The following is a 14639-nucleotide window of genomic DNA, read 5'->3' as shown; positions in this document are numbered from 1 at the left end:
GCCAAAAAGTGTTTATTAGTGAAAAAATAAATGTGTTTGGTCTCTATTTAAAAAAAAAAAAAAAAGTTTTTCATCCAAAAAACACTTTTTGGTCCCAAAAATTTGTTTTATGATAATTAGGTGGTATTAGGTAAAACTTGTTTTTCAAGTTAAAAAACTATTTTTCTTTGAAGGAAACACTTTGGGTGCTCATGACAAATGAACTCCCCGGATGTTTTAGACTTTAGTGATTTATGCCACAATATGCCACAATATATCGAGAAACATAGTGTGAAATCTTATTTGATAAAATAGCTTTTAAGAAAAATCACAACCAAACATGTTTATTGAAAAACTGTTTTTAGAATAAATATTTTTAAAAAAAAATATTTTTTAAAAAAAAATGATTTTTTGAAAAAATGATTTTTTGAAAAAATGAGAACCAAACACCCACTTAGTGTTTATATTCACTAGCTCATTGGCCCGGCCATTGCCAGGCTTGCTACATTAATAGTGGATGATCTTATGATTAAGTACATTGTATAATATATGGTGATCTAAGCCTAGCCAACTCACTCAAATTTGCTAGAAATTCAATCATGAGACGCACCAAATCGAAACTACAATTAACATATTCAAATGCTACAACCACAGACACGAATATAAGAAGGAAACAATATTTTTCATAATGCACACCATTGAGTAATATCACATTTTTAAAACCCACAACACATATATTTGCCCTTCCAAGACTTTTGAGCAAATTTGGGAATATATAAGATGTATACATGAGTTGCCATCCTCCATTGATGTACAGGAAATTAAAAAGTTATTTTTCTCAGCCTGTGTATAAAATGATGCCTTGCATCTATCAGTTATAGTCAGCTTCTAGTTCCTTCCGTTTCAATTCTAATGCCATACGCTCATTTTCAAGCTTCATCCGCTCATTTTCAATCCTCAGTTTATCCAGCTCTCGATCTTTTTTCCTGCTAAACCGTTGCCACTTGAACCATTGCTTCTCTAGCTCCAACATTTGTGCCTGAATCTACAACTTCTGTTCTTCCAACTGAAGTGAGCGAGACTTTATCCACTGCTTCTGTAACCAAGCTGTTTTACTACCTTCTGAGAGCATCTGATTCATGTCAACAGTTCTGTGGGTGAGGATAAGATCTTTTGTCACAATCCTGAGTTAAGAAAACTCACATCTTCATGGTCATGCCTCTACTTCATCCTCTTTCAAACCGCCTTGAAACCCAAACATGGCCCCATTATCATGATTCTCCTCAGGCTCGTCATCATGGTCGTCACTGTCAGTGTCTTGATCATCGTCGCCAACATCATCTTGTTGGTTATTTCTTGTATCAAGAATTTCATCATCCTCTCTGCTTCTAAGGGCCAGTTGCAAGGACCGCTGCAATGATGGATCAGGAAGGAGATGTAGTCTGTTTCCATTGTGGTATGAGCACATCTTTTCCTAACAGTCTCCTTAGCTTTCTCCGAAAGGTGGTCCATCATATCTAAAAGTGCAGGATTTTCAACAACCTTACATGAAGTGCCCCTTCGAAGGATGTATGTGAGTCGCTTGTATCTCTTGTTGAGGTCATTGAACTTGTCTTCACACTGCTGAGGTGATACACAATATCCCCTTTCAGCCATGACTTTCGAGACTGACTTCCACTTCCCCTTCTTTTGCATAATTGCATATTTTCTTCCCCCATTGCTACATTCAACAGCAAAGATCCTCACCCATGTAAGAAACTACAGTGATCAGAAGTATCACCATTGTATCATTCCACTTCATCCTCTGCCATGGTGACCCCCCTCTACCTGGTTCACCATGCCCATCTACACCACCTTCAGTAAAACTGGGTTCATCCTCATCACTTGTCGTTGTCTTTGCCCTCTCCCCTTTATTATATTCCACTATGGCCATTGTCTGTTCACACTCGTGCATCCTCCCAACTGTGAGGGGAAAAACATCGTGCATTGGTGGGTGAACCATTGATCCCTGCTGAGAATGCAGGTGCTGTTGTTGTTGATGCAAAACATGTGGGTGTTGTTGATGATGAACGTCCATCGGCCTTTGCAAGTCTACAACTCCATAAAAAGAACCTAAAATCAAACTCCCCGTCGATAACTCAATAAACTTGATCACAACACATCTTCCACAATACCCTTTGGCATAAATATAAAGATTCTGTGTCATTAAACACTTGGATAGTAAAATCTCTAAAATTTCAACTCAACAATAAAAAAGGGCATGCCAAGTCAGTTAATACACCTCACATATGTTGGCAGATTGCATAGACAACCCAATGGTACTGGCCATCTCACTAATAAGATCACTATTAGTTGTTTAAAATAATAATCAAACATCTAGTGCTGAATTAAGTTTTAGAAAAAATTCACTCATAGGCATGGCGGCTAGTACTTGTGGGCGTGGAATTTGGTCGTCTGCTTTCAACGAAGAACATTTGCTATAGTGAATAGGATTATCGGCCATCTCACTAATAAGATCACTATTAGTTGTTTAAAATAATAATCAAACATCTAGTGCTGAATTAAGTTTTAGAAAAAATTCACTCATAGGCATGGCGGCTAGTACTTGTGGGCGTGGAATTTGGTCGTCTGCTTTCAACGAAGAACATTTGCTATAGTGAATAGGATTATCACTACATCCTTGCAACCTGATTAATGCAAAATGAATAACAAACTTAGCATACTAATACATGCATAAACATTTATCCCCACTATAAAATTTGGCCAGTACCCATTACATACCTTGATTAGCCGAGGATGCAATAGTCAAGCAAATCTTTTTCGCTCTTAAATGAGCTGGTTTGGTGACATGACTGTATTTAACGTGTCTTTGCCTTGTTTTGACTATTTTACTTTTCCAGGAGCCAGACAACAACGATCCAAGCAATGGTGTTCGTGAGCAATGGTAATCGAGTCTAATGAGAAAGCAAGTTTATTTGTTTGTTGAGATGGAAGATCGATGGAACAATTCACTCACGTCATGCAACAAAAGTTTTTGTCGGGAAAAGATTATCGATTACTTAGATTACTCCATAATTGACAATGATGAGACGCTTTGATGATCATCGGCTTAGGGAAGCCAATCATGATCTTTGAAGAGAGGTACTTTTTGCGGATGATTAAGAAAAGGAGTAGCAATTGACCCTTCAGAGTTTAGTTATTGCTTGGGATCTTCCACCATCAATACTGGATGTGATGCGCTTTGTACACGCAAAATATACTTGCAAATTTCATAATCTCATAACTCTGTTCATACTGTATATGGTAATAACCTAACGTTGCAATAATTTTTTTTTAATTATTTTTTTGCAAGTGCAATGTATATTTTTTCCTTTCTATTCTTGAAAGCGTCATGTTTTATTCTTTGGATGTGCTACTTTTGGTTGATTTCCTCCCTTCCTCTCTCGGCCAAGGGAAATAAGGGGAAGAGTGCAAATTAGATATACTCATATCTATCTAAAAAAAAACAATGGTGTGGGGCCTGCAGGGCCTTCATCCAATAGTTGTAATTGTGTTTCACAAGTTGTGACATGGCACTTTCAAATTCATCTAGGTGGTATGCTGCATTTCTAAGCTAATAGCGATTCTACCATATCTCTTCTTCTCTCATTTAGAGTGAAAAAACATAAAGAATTGTTTCCTTCCAACATCTGCCCTAACCGCCGCCATCATCGTTTCCTTCCATCATCTGCCCTAACATTCCCTCCCAGAAGTTCAGGGGTGATGTTAGCTACGTACTTTATCTGCACAAGACCGGGGAAAGGTCCAACGTTGTTTGCTGATGCAAGTCAAGCACTTCTCGACGCTAAAACTGGTTTGCCGAAGTAGATAAATGATATAGCTAAACTGGCATTAGACATTCGATCTGTTTTCTTCACAGGCTGATGATAAATGACCAGAAGCTTGGAAGTAGTGAGGGTAGGTGTTTTAATTTCATTCACATTCAACGTCAGTATACAATGATTTTGTGAGTTGATCTTTGCTGAGTTGTTGCGTGTTATATTTGTAATGTTTGTTTCCTCTTTTCTTATAATTAATGTTTTGTTGGAATAAGTTACTAAGGTAATGTGAATTATTTTCTTTGAATTTTATATGTTGCCTTCCAAAATCTTTTCTTTGAATTGTTGATTTACTCGTTACTCTAATGATATAGCTACTCTCTCTCTCTCTCTCTTTCTCAATTTGATTTTAGTTTCTTTGTAATGGTTGGAAAACTTCATTGCCGCTATGAGGTTGTTCATTTAAGTCCAACGCTTTCAGAGAAACAGCCCGAGTTGTAGAGGCAACTTATTTTATTACTAATTTGATACTAATCTTGTCAAGTATACAATTCTGAATTAGGTGGTTTTGAGACTGTTTCTTTTGTCTGAAGTTAAATAAAGTTTAGATTAATCCACTTTCGAATGATTCTACCTACCTAGGCGAAAATAGAAGTAAAAGGCTCTACACAGATCATGTGTGAGGTTTTTGAAGCATTGGGCAGTGCATGTAACTGTCGGGTTTTGCAGCAGTTTAGAATTGGCCAATTAGAAAGTAGCAAATTCTATCTAATAAAAAGCAATGGTGTGGGGCTCGCAGGGCCTCCATCCAATGGCTGTCATTATCTTTTACCAAGTTGTGACATGGCATAATCAGCCGCTCCTAAGGAGTATGCTTCCTTACATCCAATACTCGGATCTACTGGATCTTCTTTCCTCATATTCTTCAAGCAAAACATCTATGTCCTATTCTTCTTCCTGCCGCCTTTACTCCCTCACCAACTGCGGTCAGAGCACCAACCACCAGTAGTCGTGCCTCCACAACCAATGCTTCATCTTTGTTAGGTTCCCCAATGCCTTCAAAATGTCTTTCTCAGCAACAGAAGAAAACTGAGCACAGTAAATTTTTCTCCCATCTGCTTTTCCAATAAATCTCGTACACTCTATAACTCGAAGAAGCGAACCCAGGTTCTATCACCTTAGTTACTTACCACTTTCAGAGGCAACTCTACTCGCACAAACCAGCAAGAGGCAACTCTGCTCGCACAACGCACAAAGGAATTTCCTCAAAAGGTTATTACCTGATTGCGCCACTCCTTTTTTTTTTCTTTCAGAGCTCACTCTCAATGGCTAAAGCAAAGAATACCTTCCAGACTTTATCGAAGTCAATGTCTACCAAATGTTTTTGGATACAGCTGCTCTTATTTTGCTATTCAGGCTAAAGCAAATGTTTTTTTTTCCTTTCTTTTACTTTTATATACATGTGCTCCACCCTCCACGACCTCACTACTTTTATATATGTGGTCCTTTCGGCTTTTAGGCTCCTCCCACTTACAATGTTGACTTGTACAAGATTCAAAAATCACCAGGATTTTTAGAGAAACTTTTGTCCTTCAAAAATGCATGAGGATATTGGATTGTCTTCCAAATGCTCTTCTTTGGGGTCCACCTTCTTTTAAACTCGAACAAATGGCAGTGATTTTTTGTCTAGCTTGAAGATTGGATTGACTTTTGAGTATAGTAATCAAAGTTCTACTATGTGTATGCTGAAATGTTAAATATGTATGTTTCCCTTATAGAGTGGACTTCCAACTAATAATTATTCGGAAAATATTCTTTAACGTAATGTGTGATTATTTTGTTTTATCAAACCTGTTCAACCCTTTGTAGTTTGGGACTTCAGCTCATTATACCCACCGGTTCTCCAAAAAGTCTCATGAGCGCATAGGAGCTAGAGTTGGAAGGTAAGCAAGGAAACCTTTTAGAACCTTTAAATGGTCAACATTTATGTTAGTTCTCCTAAAGTTTGAAATGTATTTTTTTTTGTCTTTGGTTAAAAAAAATGAAACTTTGAGTTGGAGAAAAGCAAAATAAGAGCAGATGACACCCTGAATAGTGTCCCGTGTGTAGTTATATGTTTTTAGTACTCAATTTAGTCATATTTTAAATGTGTTAATTTTATTGTTTTAAAATATAGGGGGTTCGATGTCACTCAATTAATCTAAGTAAAACTCTTTCTTTCTTATGGAGGGAAAAATTTCCACCGTAAGTTTGTGTGACATTGAAATTTAAAAGCAGGAGAGAAATAGTAATTCCTGATGGGTCAGGTTATGATGAAGCAAGTAACTTACATGGGATGTTGATGGACTTTTTCCTGAAAAAATTTCCCAGGCTTAAGCCCAAGTGCCAACTAGCCTACATTAATTGAGCTTACAACCGGTGGAGTCCAGGTGCGTCTGTTCTATATAAGTTAAGAAGCTTACCCTGTGGAGGAATGTGATCGTGGGTTTGTATAGGGGCCACAATAATTCCACTCTACAACTTGGGGGGTGTCTCATGGTGGAGACATAGGTGTGAATACTATTCGATTGCAATATAAGAGATGATGGTTATGAACAAGAAAATTCTTTTCGTTTATCTATGATTGTTTCGGATAGAACATGTACTAATCAATTTACTGATTTAGTGTGTTTTTAAGTTGCCTTTAGGTTTTGATTAACCTGATCAAGTACATAATTACTGCTGCTTTGTCTTTTTTTTAGGCACCATTTTTTGTTGCAGATTTTCCTTTCTATGGTATGTTATCCCTACCTATCCTTTTTATATTTGTTTTTACAAGTTTTATTGAGTATCTAGCTATTTCTATTTGTTTCTATAGGATCCCATAGATAAGGGTAAACGTCCAATGAACCCTTATAAGGACCCTTACAAGAAAAACAATAATTATTTTCCAGTTCAAGATGGACTCTACCTTCAGCCACCTACTCCTCAACGACTTGCTCGCTCCCAGGTATTACTATCAACAATATACGTTATTGATAACTTCTATTAACATACTTTGAGTTACCCAAATTATCTTAACACTCTTATTGGTTTCACATCACGTTTTTGAACTCTCTTTCAAATATTTATAGCTTCCTACGCAACCAATTCTTGACAAAGAAAAACGCCCTATGGACTCCTTTAAGGAACCTTCAAACTAAAACAAACACGTCTTTGTTGCCCCCCAAGATAGGCTCAATCTTCAACCGCCTCTTGGCTTCCAGGTATTTCTTGCTTGCATTGTCTTATGCTAAGTTGCATTGCCTTATTTATTTTTCTACACTGTTGGTTATGTATATTGCATTGTCTTATTTCTTCTTTTGCTTTATAAATGTGCAGCGCCCGTCAGATAGTCTATCTCATCTCCCTCCATCCGGTTCTCATGTAAGATGAGCTTTAATTAAAATGTAATGCTATAATTGCTCATGCATTGTCCAAAAGGTGTTTTTGTACACTATAATTGTAGTAAATTCATTGCAATTTAATGCCTGCTTATATGTATACTATTTACCCACTAACTGTGTTGCATGTGGTCATCCATCTATTCATTTATAATTTGCTTTTGTTTTTGGGTCTTTGATCACTTATTATCCTTGACTACTTTATTCATATATTTACATTCCACTAATACTAACTGCCATATTTGCTATTCGGTTGATTATACTTATAATTAGGTGCATATAACAAATAGAATGCTAGGACAGCGTGCTCGAAGTCATGTCATTGACCACCAACTAATGGGTTCAACATTGAATGGCTCTCCTTCACTTCCACAGACTCCACTTCAAACACTTCTCCCACCATCCGGTTCTCATGTAAGATGAGCTTTAATTAAAACAATACTATGATTGCTCATGCATTGTCCAAAAGGTGTTTTCGTACACTACAATTGTAGTAAATTCACTACTATTTAATAACTTCCATTTAATGCCTGCTTATATGTATAATATTTACCCACCAACTGTGTTGTATGTGGTCATCCATCTATTCATTTATAATTTGTTTTTGAGTCTTCGATCACTTATTACCTTTCACTACTTTCTTCATATCTTTACATTTCGCGTTTTCTACTTTTAATACTAACTGCCATCTTTGCTATTATCCATGCATTCCTCTTTCTCCCAATCTATTCGGTTGATTATACTTATAATTAGGTGCAGATAACAAATAGAATACTCGGACAGGGTGCTCGAAGGGAAAGAGAAAGGAGCACTAAACTAATTGGCAGCACAAACTTCACCATTCAAGGTGCACAAGGTTCAACATTGAATGGCTCTCATTCACTTCCACAAACTCCACTTCAAGCTGACAAGCATCAAACACATAATAGTCCAGTTACACCTCATGCAACACCATACCGTCGTCTTTCTTCTTCAGAGTCTCTTCGGAAATCTCTATCATTCCTTAATCCCGTAAGGCTATTTACGCTCCCTGAAGAATGTGTCACATCAAGTACCCATGCTAATTCATCGGATCAAAACAACACGTGAGTACTTCACTTAGCGGTTTTCCTTAATCAAAATCTATATATAACTCACCTGTGCAAGTTTCATTGCAGTACATGTATCTCTTCTGCTTCCTCATCCTTACCTCATGCAATTCCACATTCAACCAATGAGAACTTTGTACCAACACCGTCTCACCAAAATGCAAGGTTAGTACGTGGTTTATTACATCTTTCAATCTCTTGGTTCTTTGTGGTTTGGTTACCATAAGATCCTACCTAACATCACAAGTTTCTTCAAGCACGCCGAATCGCAGTCTTCTACCTCATCCTTTGTCCATCCAATATCACATTCGACAAATGCAGCTTCTGGATCATCATTAACTAACCGAAATTCGCAGTATACTTCTTCACACTTATTGAAATTGGAATACCAAAAAAATGGCACCTTTGTCTAAATATATACAATTATTTCTCTTGTAGACAACAACCATTTGGGGATCCTGCACAATATTGTGAGGAGGTTCACAATAATGGTTTTGACCGTCCAATTTCTGCTAATAATGCTGACATAAGTGATGATGAAGACGAAGTTGACAATATTGTTTCTAACCATCTCATTGAACAAGGAAGACACTCCTTGGGGAGAATGGATGTGCAGTGTCCATTTTGTAGTGCACTCCATTGGATGGATGAACGACTAAAAGATTCATCATTATCATGTCCTCGAATCGAGACTTGTTGTTTGCAAGGGAAAGTCAAATTGCCTCCACTACGGCCATTACCTCCATCCCTTAAAGCTTTATATGATGGAAATGATCGCAAGTCAAAGTCATTTTGGAAGTAGATGAGACAATACAACCAAGCCTTCGCATTTACGAGCCTTGGAGGAAATGAGCGAGTCTTTACTGGACGAGGTCCAAGGCCTTTTACTATACATGGCCAGTTTCGTCATAGAACTAGATCTTTAATTCCTGACACTGGGCGGCAGCCAACTTACTCTCAGCTTTACATATATGATCCCAGTGCTGCATTGGATATACGTCAACTTCGTAATCCCCGTTTGAACACAGATGTTCTGAAGATAATTCATGCAACTATGCTCCAGTATAATTGTTTCTCTGCTACTTTTCACCACGCATACGATATTCTTAGATCTGCCTCTTTTCAATATGGTGAGAACTTCAATATACCTGCTTATTTGCATTACAGTGCTACTAGAGATAGACGTCGTTATAACTTGCCCACTGCAGATGAGATTGCTGTCATTTTACCTGGGGATGGCAGCGAGCGGGATAATATGAGGGATATTGTGATATATCTTAAAGGAGGGCAAGAATTCATGCGGTCGCTGAATGTCATCCAAATTTTTGCCTTTTGCATTATTGCTAATGTTTCCTTACAGAGAGCTTGGGTGGTCACCTGATATGAGGCGTTCAAATACTAATGACCGATTAACACAGATGGATTTCTACTCTTATCGGATATTTGAACGCCCTGGAGAATTTTCTGCAATCTTACGCGGGCACAAACTATTTCAAGAGTTTCTGGTGGATGGATGGGCAGTGACTGAATAGAACAAAATGAGATATTATAGGCTACATCATGACAAGCTTCGGGCTGAACTTTATCAAGGTATCACTAATGTTGCAGCTGAAGCTTTCGACCCAAACCAGATTGGAAGACGAGTGGTCTTACCAGCATCTTGTGTCGGTAGCCCTAGGCACATGTTCAAAAAATTTCAGGATTCAATAGCCATCACACGTTACAATAAGCATCCTGATATATTTCTCACAATGACTGCAAATCCGCACTAGGACGAAGTTGTTGAGGCATTGTCTGAGCACCAAACTGCAACTCATCGACTAGAGGTCGTGGCCCGTGTCTTTGAACTAAAGCGAAGGGCCTTGATGAAGGAAATTAAAAAGAAAGGTGTGCTTGGTACTGCCGTTGCACATGTCTACACCATTGAGTTCCAGAAACGTGGGTTGCCCCATATGCATGCACTTATATATCTTCGACATTCCGACAAGATCCGTATACCTGCTCAAGTTGATCGCATTGTATGTGCAGAGTTTCTGCCTCGTAAAACCGAACTCGAAGTTATTTCGGACCGTCCTCACATGTATGGTTCATGGTCCATGTGGACTAAATAATCCTAACTCTCCGTGCATGGTAAATGGTAGATGCAAGCATCACTATCCCCAAACTTTTGCAGATGCTACCACCATGGATAAAGATGGATATCCAATCTACCGTCGTTGTGACAATGGTAGATCATATATTGTGAGGGGGCATACAGTTGATAACAGGGATGTTGTTCCTTATAATCCTTATCTTTCTAAGATGTTCAACTGCCATATTAATGTCGAAGTTTGTGCTGGGATCCGTTGTGTTAAATATATTCACAAGTATATATTTAAAGGGCATGACATGACAACAATAGTGTTGAATGAGTTGGATGAGATCCAACAATACTTGGATGCGAGATATATTGGCCCACCGGAAGCAGTTTGGAGATTATTAAGTTTCCATATACATGAGGAGATTCCCACAATTGTGTGCTTGACACTTCATCTCCCTGGAATGCACCGCGTAGTTTATAAAGCTGATGAGCCAATACATGATATACTATCAAGGGCGGAGGGCCAAAAGTCAACTTTGACTGCCTTCTTTGATTGTAAAAGGCCAAAAGTCAGATTTAAGAGCAAGAAGCCTCACTTATCAAGAGTTCCCTGAATACTATGTCTGGAACAAACAATCTCAGACTTGGACAAGAAGGATACAAGAGGGAAAATTTGCTATTGGTAGAATGTATTTCGCTAGTCCTAATTCCGGTGAGCGATTTTACCTGCGCTTACTTCTAACCGTTGTAAAAGGACCTCAACCATTTGATGATCTGAAAAGGATTGGTAATGGTCCTCCACTTCCAACTTTTAAAGATGCATGTGTTGCACGTGGACTTCTAGAAGATGACAGCGAATGGGTGCAATGTCTACAGGAAGCTTCAGTCATGCAGACTGGATATCATATTCGCAGACTATTTTGTGTTATTCTCGCAGAGTGCAATCCTTTGCAACCCCAATATTGTGGAATGATTTTTGGGAAAATGTATGTGATGACCTTCCACATAAGCTTCGCACAATGTTCAACATTCCAGAACTTACCCCTACTGAAGTGCAAGATTATGGTTTATTTCTCTTAAATAAGATTTTGATAGAGTCAGATAAATCACTGGATAATTTCCCTCTAATGCCGCTGCCTCTGTTAACTACAAGATGGAACTTAGTTATTGCAAACCGACTCATATGGGACCAGCGACAATTTCAGTTTGATCCTCAAAATGCAAAAGCACATGGCAACAGGGTTCTCCTAAATGCAGAGCAACGCTTTTCATATCAAACAGTGATAGATTCCATTTCCCAAAATCTAGGGAAACTCTTCTTTTTGAATGGAGCAGCAGGAACAGGCAAAACTTTTGTTTACAACACAATCGCTGCTACATGTCGTGCTGAGGGGCATATTGTTATTATGGTCGCTTCATCTGGAATAGCTTCATTACTATTGGCTGGCAGTCGTACTGCTCACTCGACCTTTCACATCCCACTAGATATTCTTGATACCTCTGTTTGTGGGTTTAGTAAGAATTCAATGCATGCCGAATTATTCAGGGAAGCTAAACTTATTATTTGGGATGAAGTCCCAATGCAAAATAAGTTTTGTGTAGAGGCAGTTGATCGCACACTTCGGGATACTCGCGACAATAATAAACCTTTTGGTGAAATAACAGTTGTACTTGGTGGTGACTTCCATAAATGCCTTCCAGTTATACCCAAAGGGGTTCGAGAACATATTGTGCGTGCTTCCTTGCGGTCTTCTTTCCTCTGGAGTCACATTCATGTTCTAACTTTTGCCCAAAACATGCGATTGGAAAATGGAAACTCTGCAAATATTGCGTTCGTAAATTTCTTAATGGAGGTACCAAACTGTGTATTTTTCTTTGTACTATTTAGCTTAATATTGATATTCATTTACATCATTCTTTGTACTATTTTTATTCGTACTAATATTCATTACTATTTTCTGGTTAATTAGATAGGAAGTGACCCAAGCGAGACAGTTGAACTACCATCAACAATTCATCGATGTGCAAATCTTCAGGATCTCATTTCTACTACATATCCTCAGCTAAATCAACCTACCATAGTTACACCGGAATATTTAACTGAGTGCACAATTCTATCTGCATGCAATGATGCTGTCAATGATATTAATGCAGCAGCTTTAAATATGTTCCCAGGGGAAAGTACTCTCTTTCCTCCGATTCTGCGCATAAGATGGCGCATAAGAAGATGCAAATCGAATCCAGCCAATATTAATCAATACCCAAATGAGTACCTAAACTCACTTGATCCAATTGGTCTACCACCGTTTCGTCTCAACCTAAAAGTCGGTTGTCCTATAATGTTGTTGCGAAATATTGCTCCCAAAGATGGATAATGCAATAGAACCTGATTGATGGTGGTCCACTGTCGACCTCACGTTCTTTTCGCAAGAATTTTGACTGTTGAAAAAGCGGGTAATCATGCATTTATTCCAAGAATATCTTTGTCACCGTCGTCTTCTGATTTTCTTTTTCAAATGACAAGAAGACAGTTTCCTGTGCGTGTTGCTTATGCAATGACTATAAATAAGTCACAAGGACAATCGGTGAAATATGTGGGGATTGACCTTCGCACTGAAGTTTTCATCCACGGTCAATTATATGTTGCACTATCAAGGTGCACTTCTTCAGATAGAATCAATATTCTCCTCCCTCCAAATTCGGAAAGTCACACCCCAAACTTTGTTTACCCAGAAGTCTTACTATAATCTGTAAGTTCTTTTCATTTATAGTCACGTGTTGAGTAGTTACTCATTGAATTTATAGTCATCAAATTGATACATTTGTATTTGCTCTTACTTGGTTAATTTGCTTCGTTCAAATTATGTAGATTTTGCGAATTGGTGTGTAATTACATTTTGTCAGTATTGCGTTGAAGAACTTTTTTTTTAACCTTGGTTAGTTTTTCCCCCCTATTTCTTCTTTTTGATCTTACAACACCTGAATTTATAGTTCTATACAAATCTATTTCAATTCCTACTAAATGGTGACGTCTGTTTATATGGTATTTAGCTGAATGAAGAAATTTCAATTCTCATATCTTCAAACTTAGTGATCTCTGCTGATTCTCAGGTATGTTCCTTTTCATTTTTTCATTTTTCCTTCCCTAGTCTTTCTCTACTTATTGTGTTGTTTAATTTTTTCATCCATGAACGTGGTGATGGGACCTTGGCCAATCACTATAACTTAGTGATCTTTGCTGATTCTCAGGTCAAGTGAAACAGGTAACATCTCTTCTCTTATAACTCAATCTCTTTGATTTTCCATGTAAAGATTCAGTTCGTTTTAAAATCGTTTAGCCAGAGATGAATTATTTGTTTTCTTCTATGTAAAGGTTTAGTCTGAGCTTCTTCTGGTGTTATTACAGGTATTTATTTGCTTATTTATCAAGGGTTCTATTTTTTGGTTTTGGGTTTGTCGAAAAGTATTAATTTTGATTGATTTGAGCTTTGATTTGGTTCTGCTGCTTTTATAGGTATTTTAGTGCAGGTAGCATTTCGGTGGCTATTGTTTGTTCTTTTATTTATTAGTGTTGTTACAGAAAGTCACGTTTATGGAACTACCCCAATGGAAACTTTAGGAAATATGGTATATGTATACATTGTAAATATCATTTGTTAAGGGTGTAGACCTTTTGATAGTTATGGGACTCGAATGTATGTATTTTACTTGTGTTTTCGGTAATGACTTTGTACGAGGTGCTTTGATGATCTGGCATTAGTCGAGACATTCAAATACTTTGGTGTACTAAGTCATAATGTTGAAGTGGTCTCATTTTTGTAAGTCAGTTATTTGATTGCTCTAGCATCTGTCGAGACGGTTAAGTAACTGGATTAACCAATGAGAAATATATGATTGTGATTTTCAGGTTATGACAGGTTTATATTTATGAAATGTCAAAAATACAGAGGAGATGTTGCTGAAATTTTACTATAAAAACCACGTGTCATAGGTTTGTAATTGTTTGAGTTTTGGGGCGTTACATATTTGCTTGTTCCAAAACTATAAAAGAGTCTAGAGGTGAATACAATCGTTCATTGTTTCACTTCTAAATTGTCAATTTCTTCTTCCCTTCAGTATATATAGTATTTCCTACTCACTGTATTTAACGAATTTAAAACAGATAATTACATACTTCTTCGATGAAGTTTCCTTAAGGCTTGAGATTTATGATAATGACCTTGACATTGGCGAATGAGGATGGGGTTTCTGG

The 14639-nt window shown here is 37.6% G+C and overlaps 3 protein-coding genes and 1 pseudogene across 3 annotated transcripts; 3 read left to right on the top strand and 1 right to left on the bottom strand.

The window, feature by feature from the left end:
* Positions 1-673: 673 nt before the first annotated feature.
* LOC147515234 (uncharacterized) lies at positions 674-2185 on the bottom strand (annotated as a pseudogene).
* Positions 2186-9109: 6924 nt separating this feature from the next.
* On the top strand, positions 9110-9839 carry LOC147515233 (uncharacterized). Its single transcript, XM_086592837.1, has 2 exons — positions 9110-9594; positions 9668-9839. The coding sequence occupies exons 1-2, from the start codon at positions 9110-9112 to the stop codon at positions 9837-9839; spliced, it is 657 nt and encodes a 218-aa protein (XP_086448963.1).
* Positions 9840-10491: 652 nt separating this feature from the next.
* On the top strand, positions 10492-11001 carry LOC147515232 (uncharacterized). The gene has a single exon (XM_086592836.1). The coding sequence runs from the start codon at positions 10492-10494 to the stop codon at positions 10999-11001; it is 510 nt and encodes a 169-aa protein (XP_086448962.1).
* A 243-nt stretch (positions 11002-11244) lies between these two features.
* On the top strand, positions 11245-12762 carry LOC147515231 (ATP-dependent DNA helicase PIF1-like). Its single transcript, XM_086592835.1, has 2 exons — positions 11245-12240; positions 12358-12762. Exons 1-2 carry the CDS (start codon positions 11245-11247, stop codon positions 12760-12762), a joined length of 1401 nt encoding a protein of 466 aa, XP_086448961.1.
* The last annotated feature ends 1877 nt before the right edge of the window (positions 12763-14639 follow it).

The sequence above is a fragment of the Coptis chinensis genome, chromosome 2, assembly GCF_015680905.1.
Source record: "Coptis chinensis isolate HL-2020 chromosome 2, ASM1568090v1, whole genome shotgun sequence".
Taxonomy (NCBI): domain Eukaryota; kingdom Viridiplantae; phylum Streptophyta; class Magnoliopsida; order Ranunculales; family Ranunculaceae; genus Coptis; species Coptis chinensis.
This window is presented reverse-complemented; position numbering and strand designations above follow the sequence as displayed.

What these genes read in the sequence shown, in the direction of transcription:
- LOC147515233 (XM_086592837.1), top strand. Translation starts at nt 9,110, where the DNA reads ATGAGACAATACAACCAAGCCTTCGCATTTACGAGCCTTGGAGGAAAT. An exon ending in GTGATATATCTTAAAGGAGG is followed by an intron (nt 9,595 to 9,667) that starts GCAAGAATTCAT and finishes GTTTCCTTACAG; the next exon opens with AGAGCTTGGGTGGTCACCTG.
- LOC147515232 (XM_086592836.1), top strand. Translation starts at nt 10,492, where the DNA reads ATGGATAAAGATGGATATCCAATCTACCGTCGTTGTGACAATGGTAGA.
- LOC147515231 (XM_086592835.1), top strand. Translation starts at nt 11,245, where the DNA reads ATGGGTGCAATGTCTACAGGAAGCTTCAGTCATGCAGACTGGATATCA. An exon ending in TCGTAAATTTCTTAATGGAG is followed by an intron (nt 12,241 to 12,357) that starts GTACCAAACTGT and finishes CTGGTTAATTAG; the next exon opens with ATAGGAAGTGACCCAAGCGA.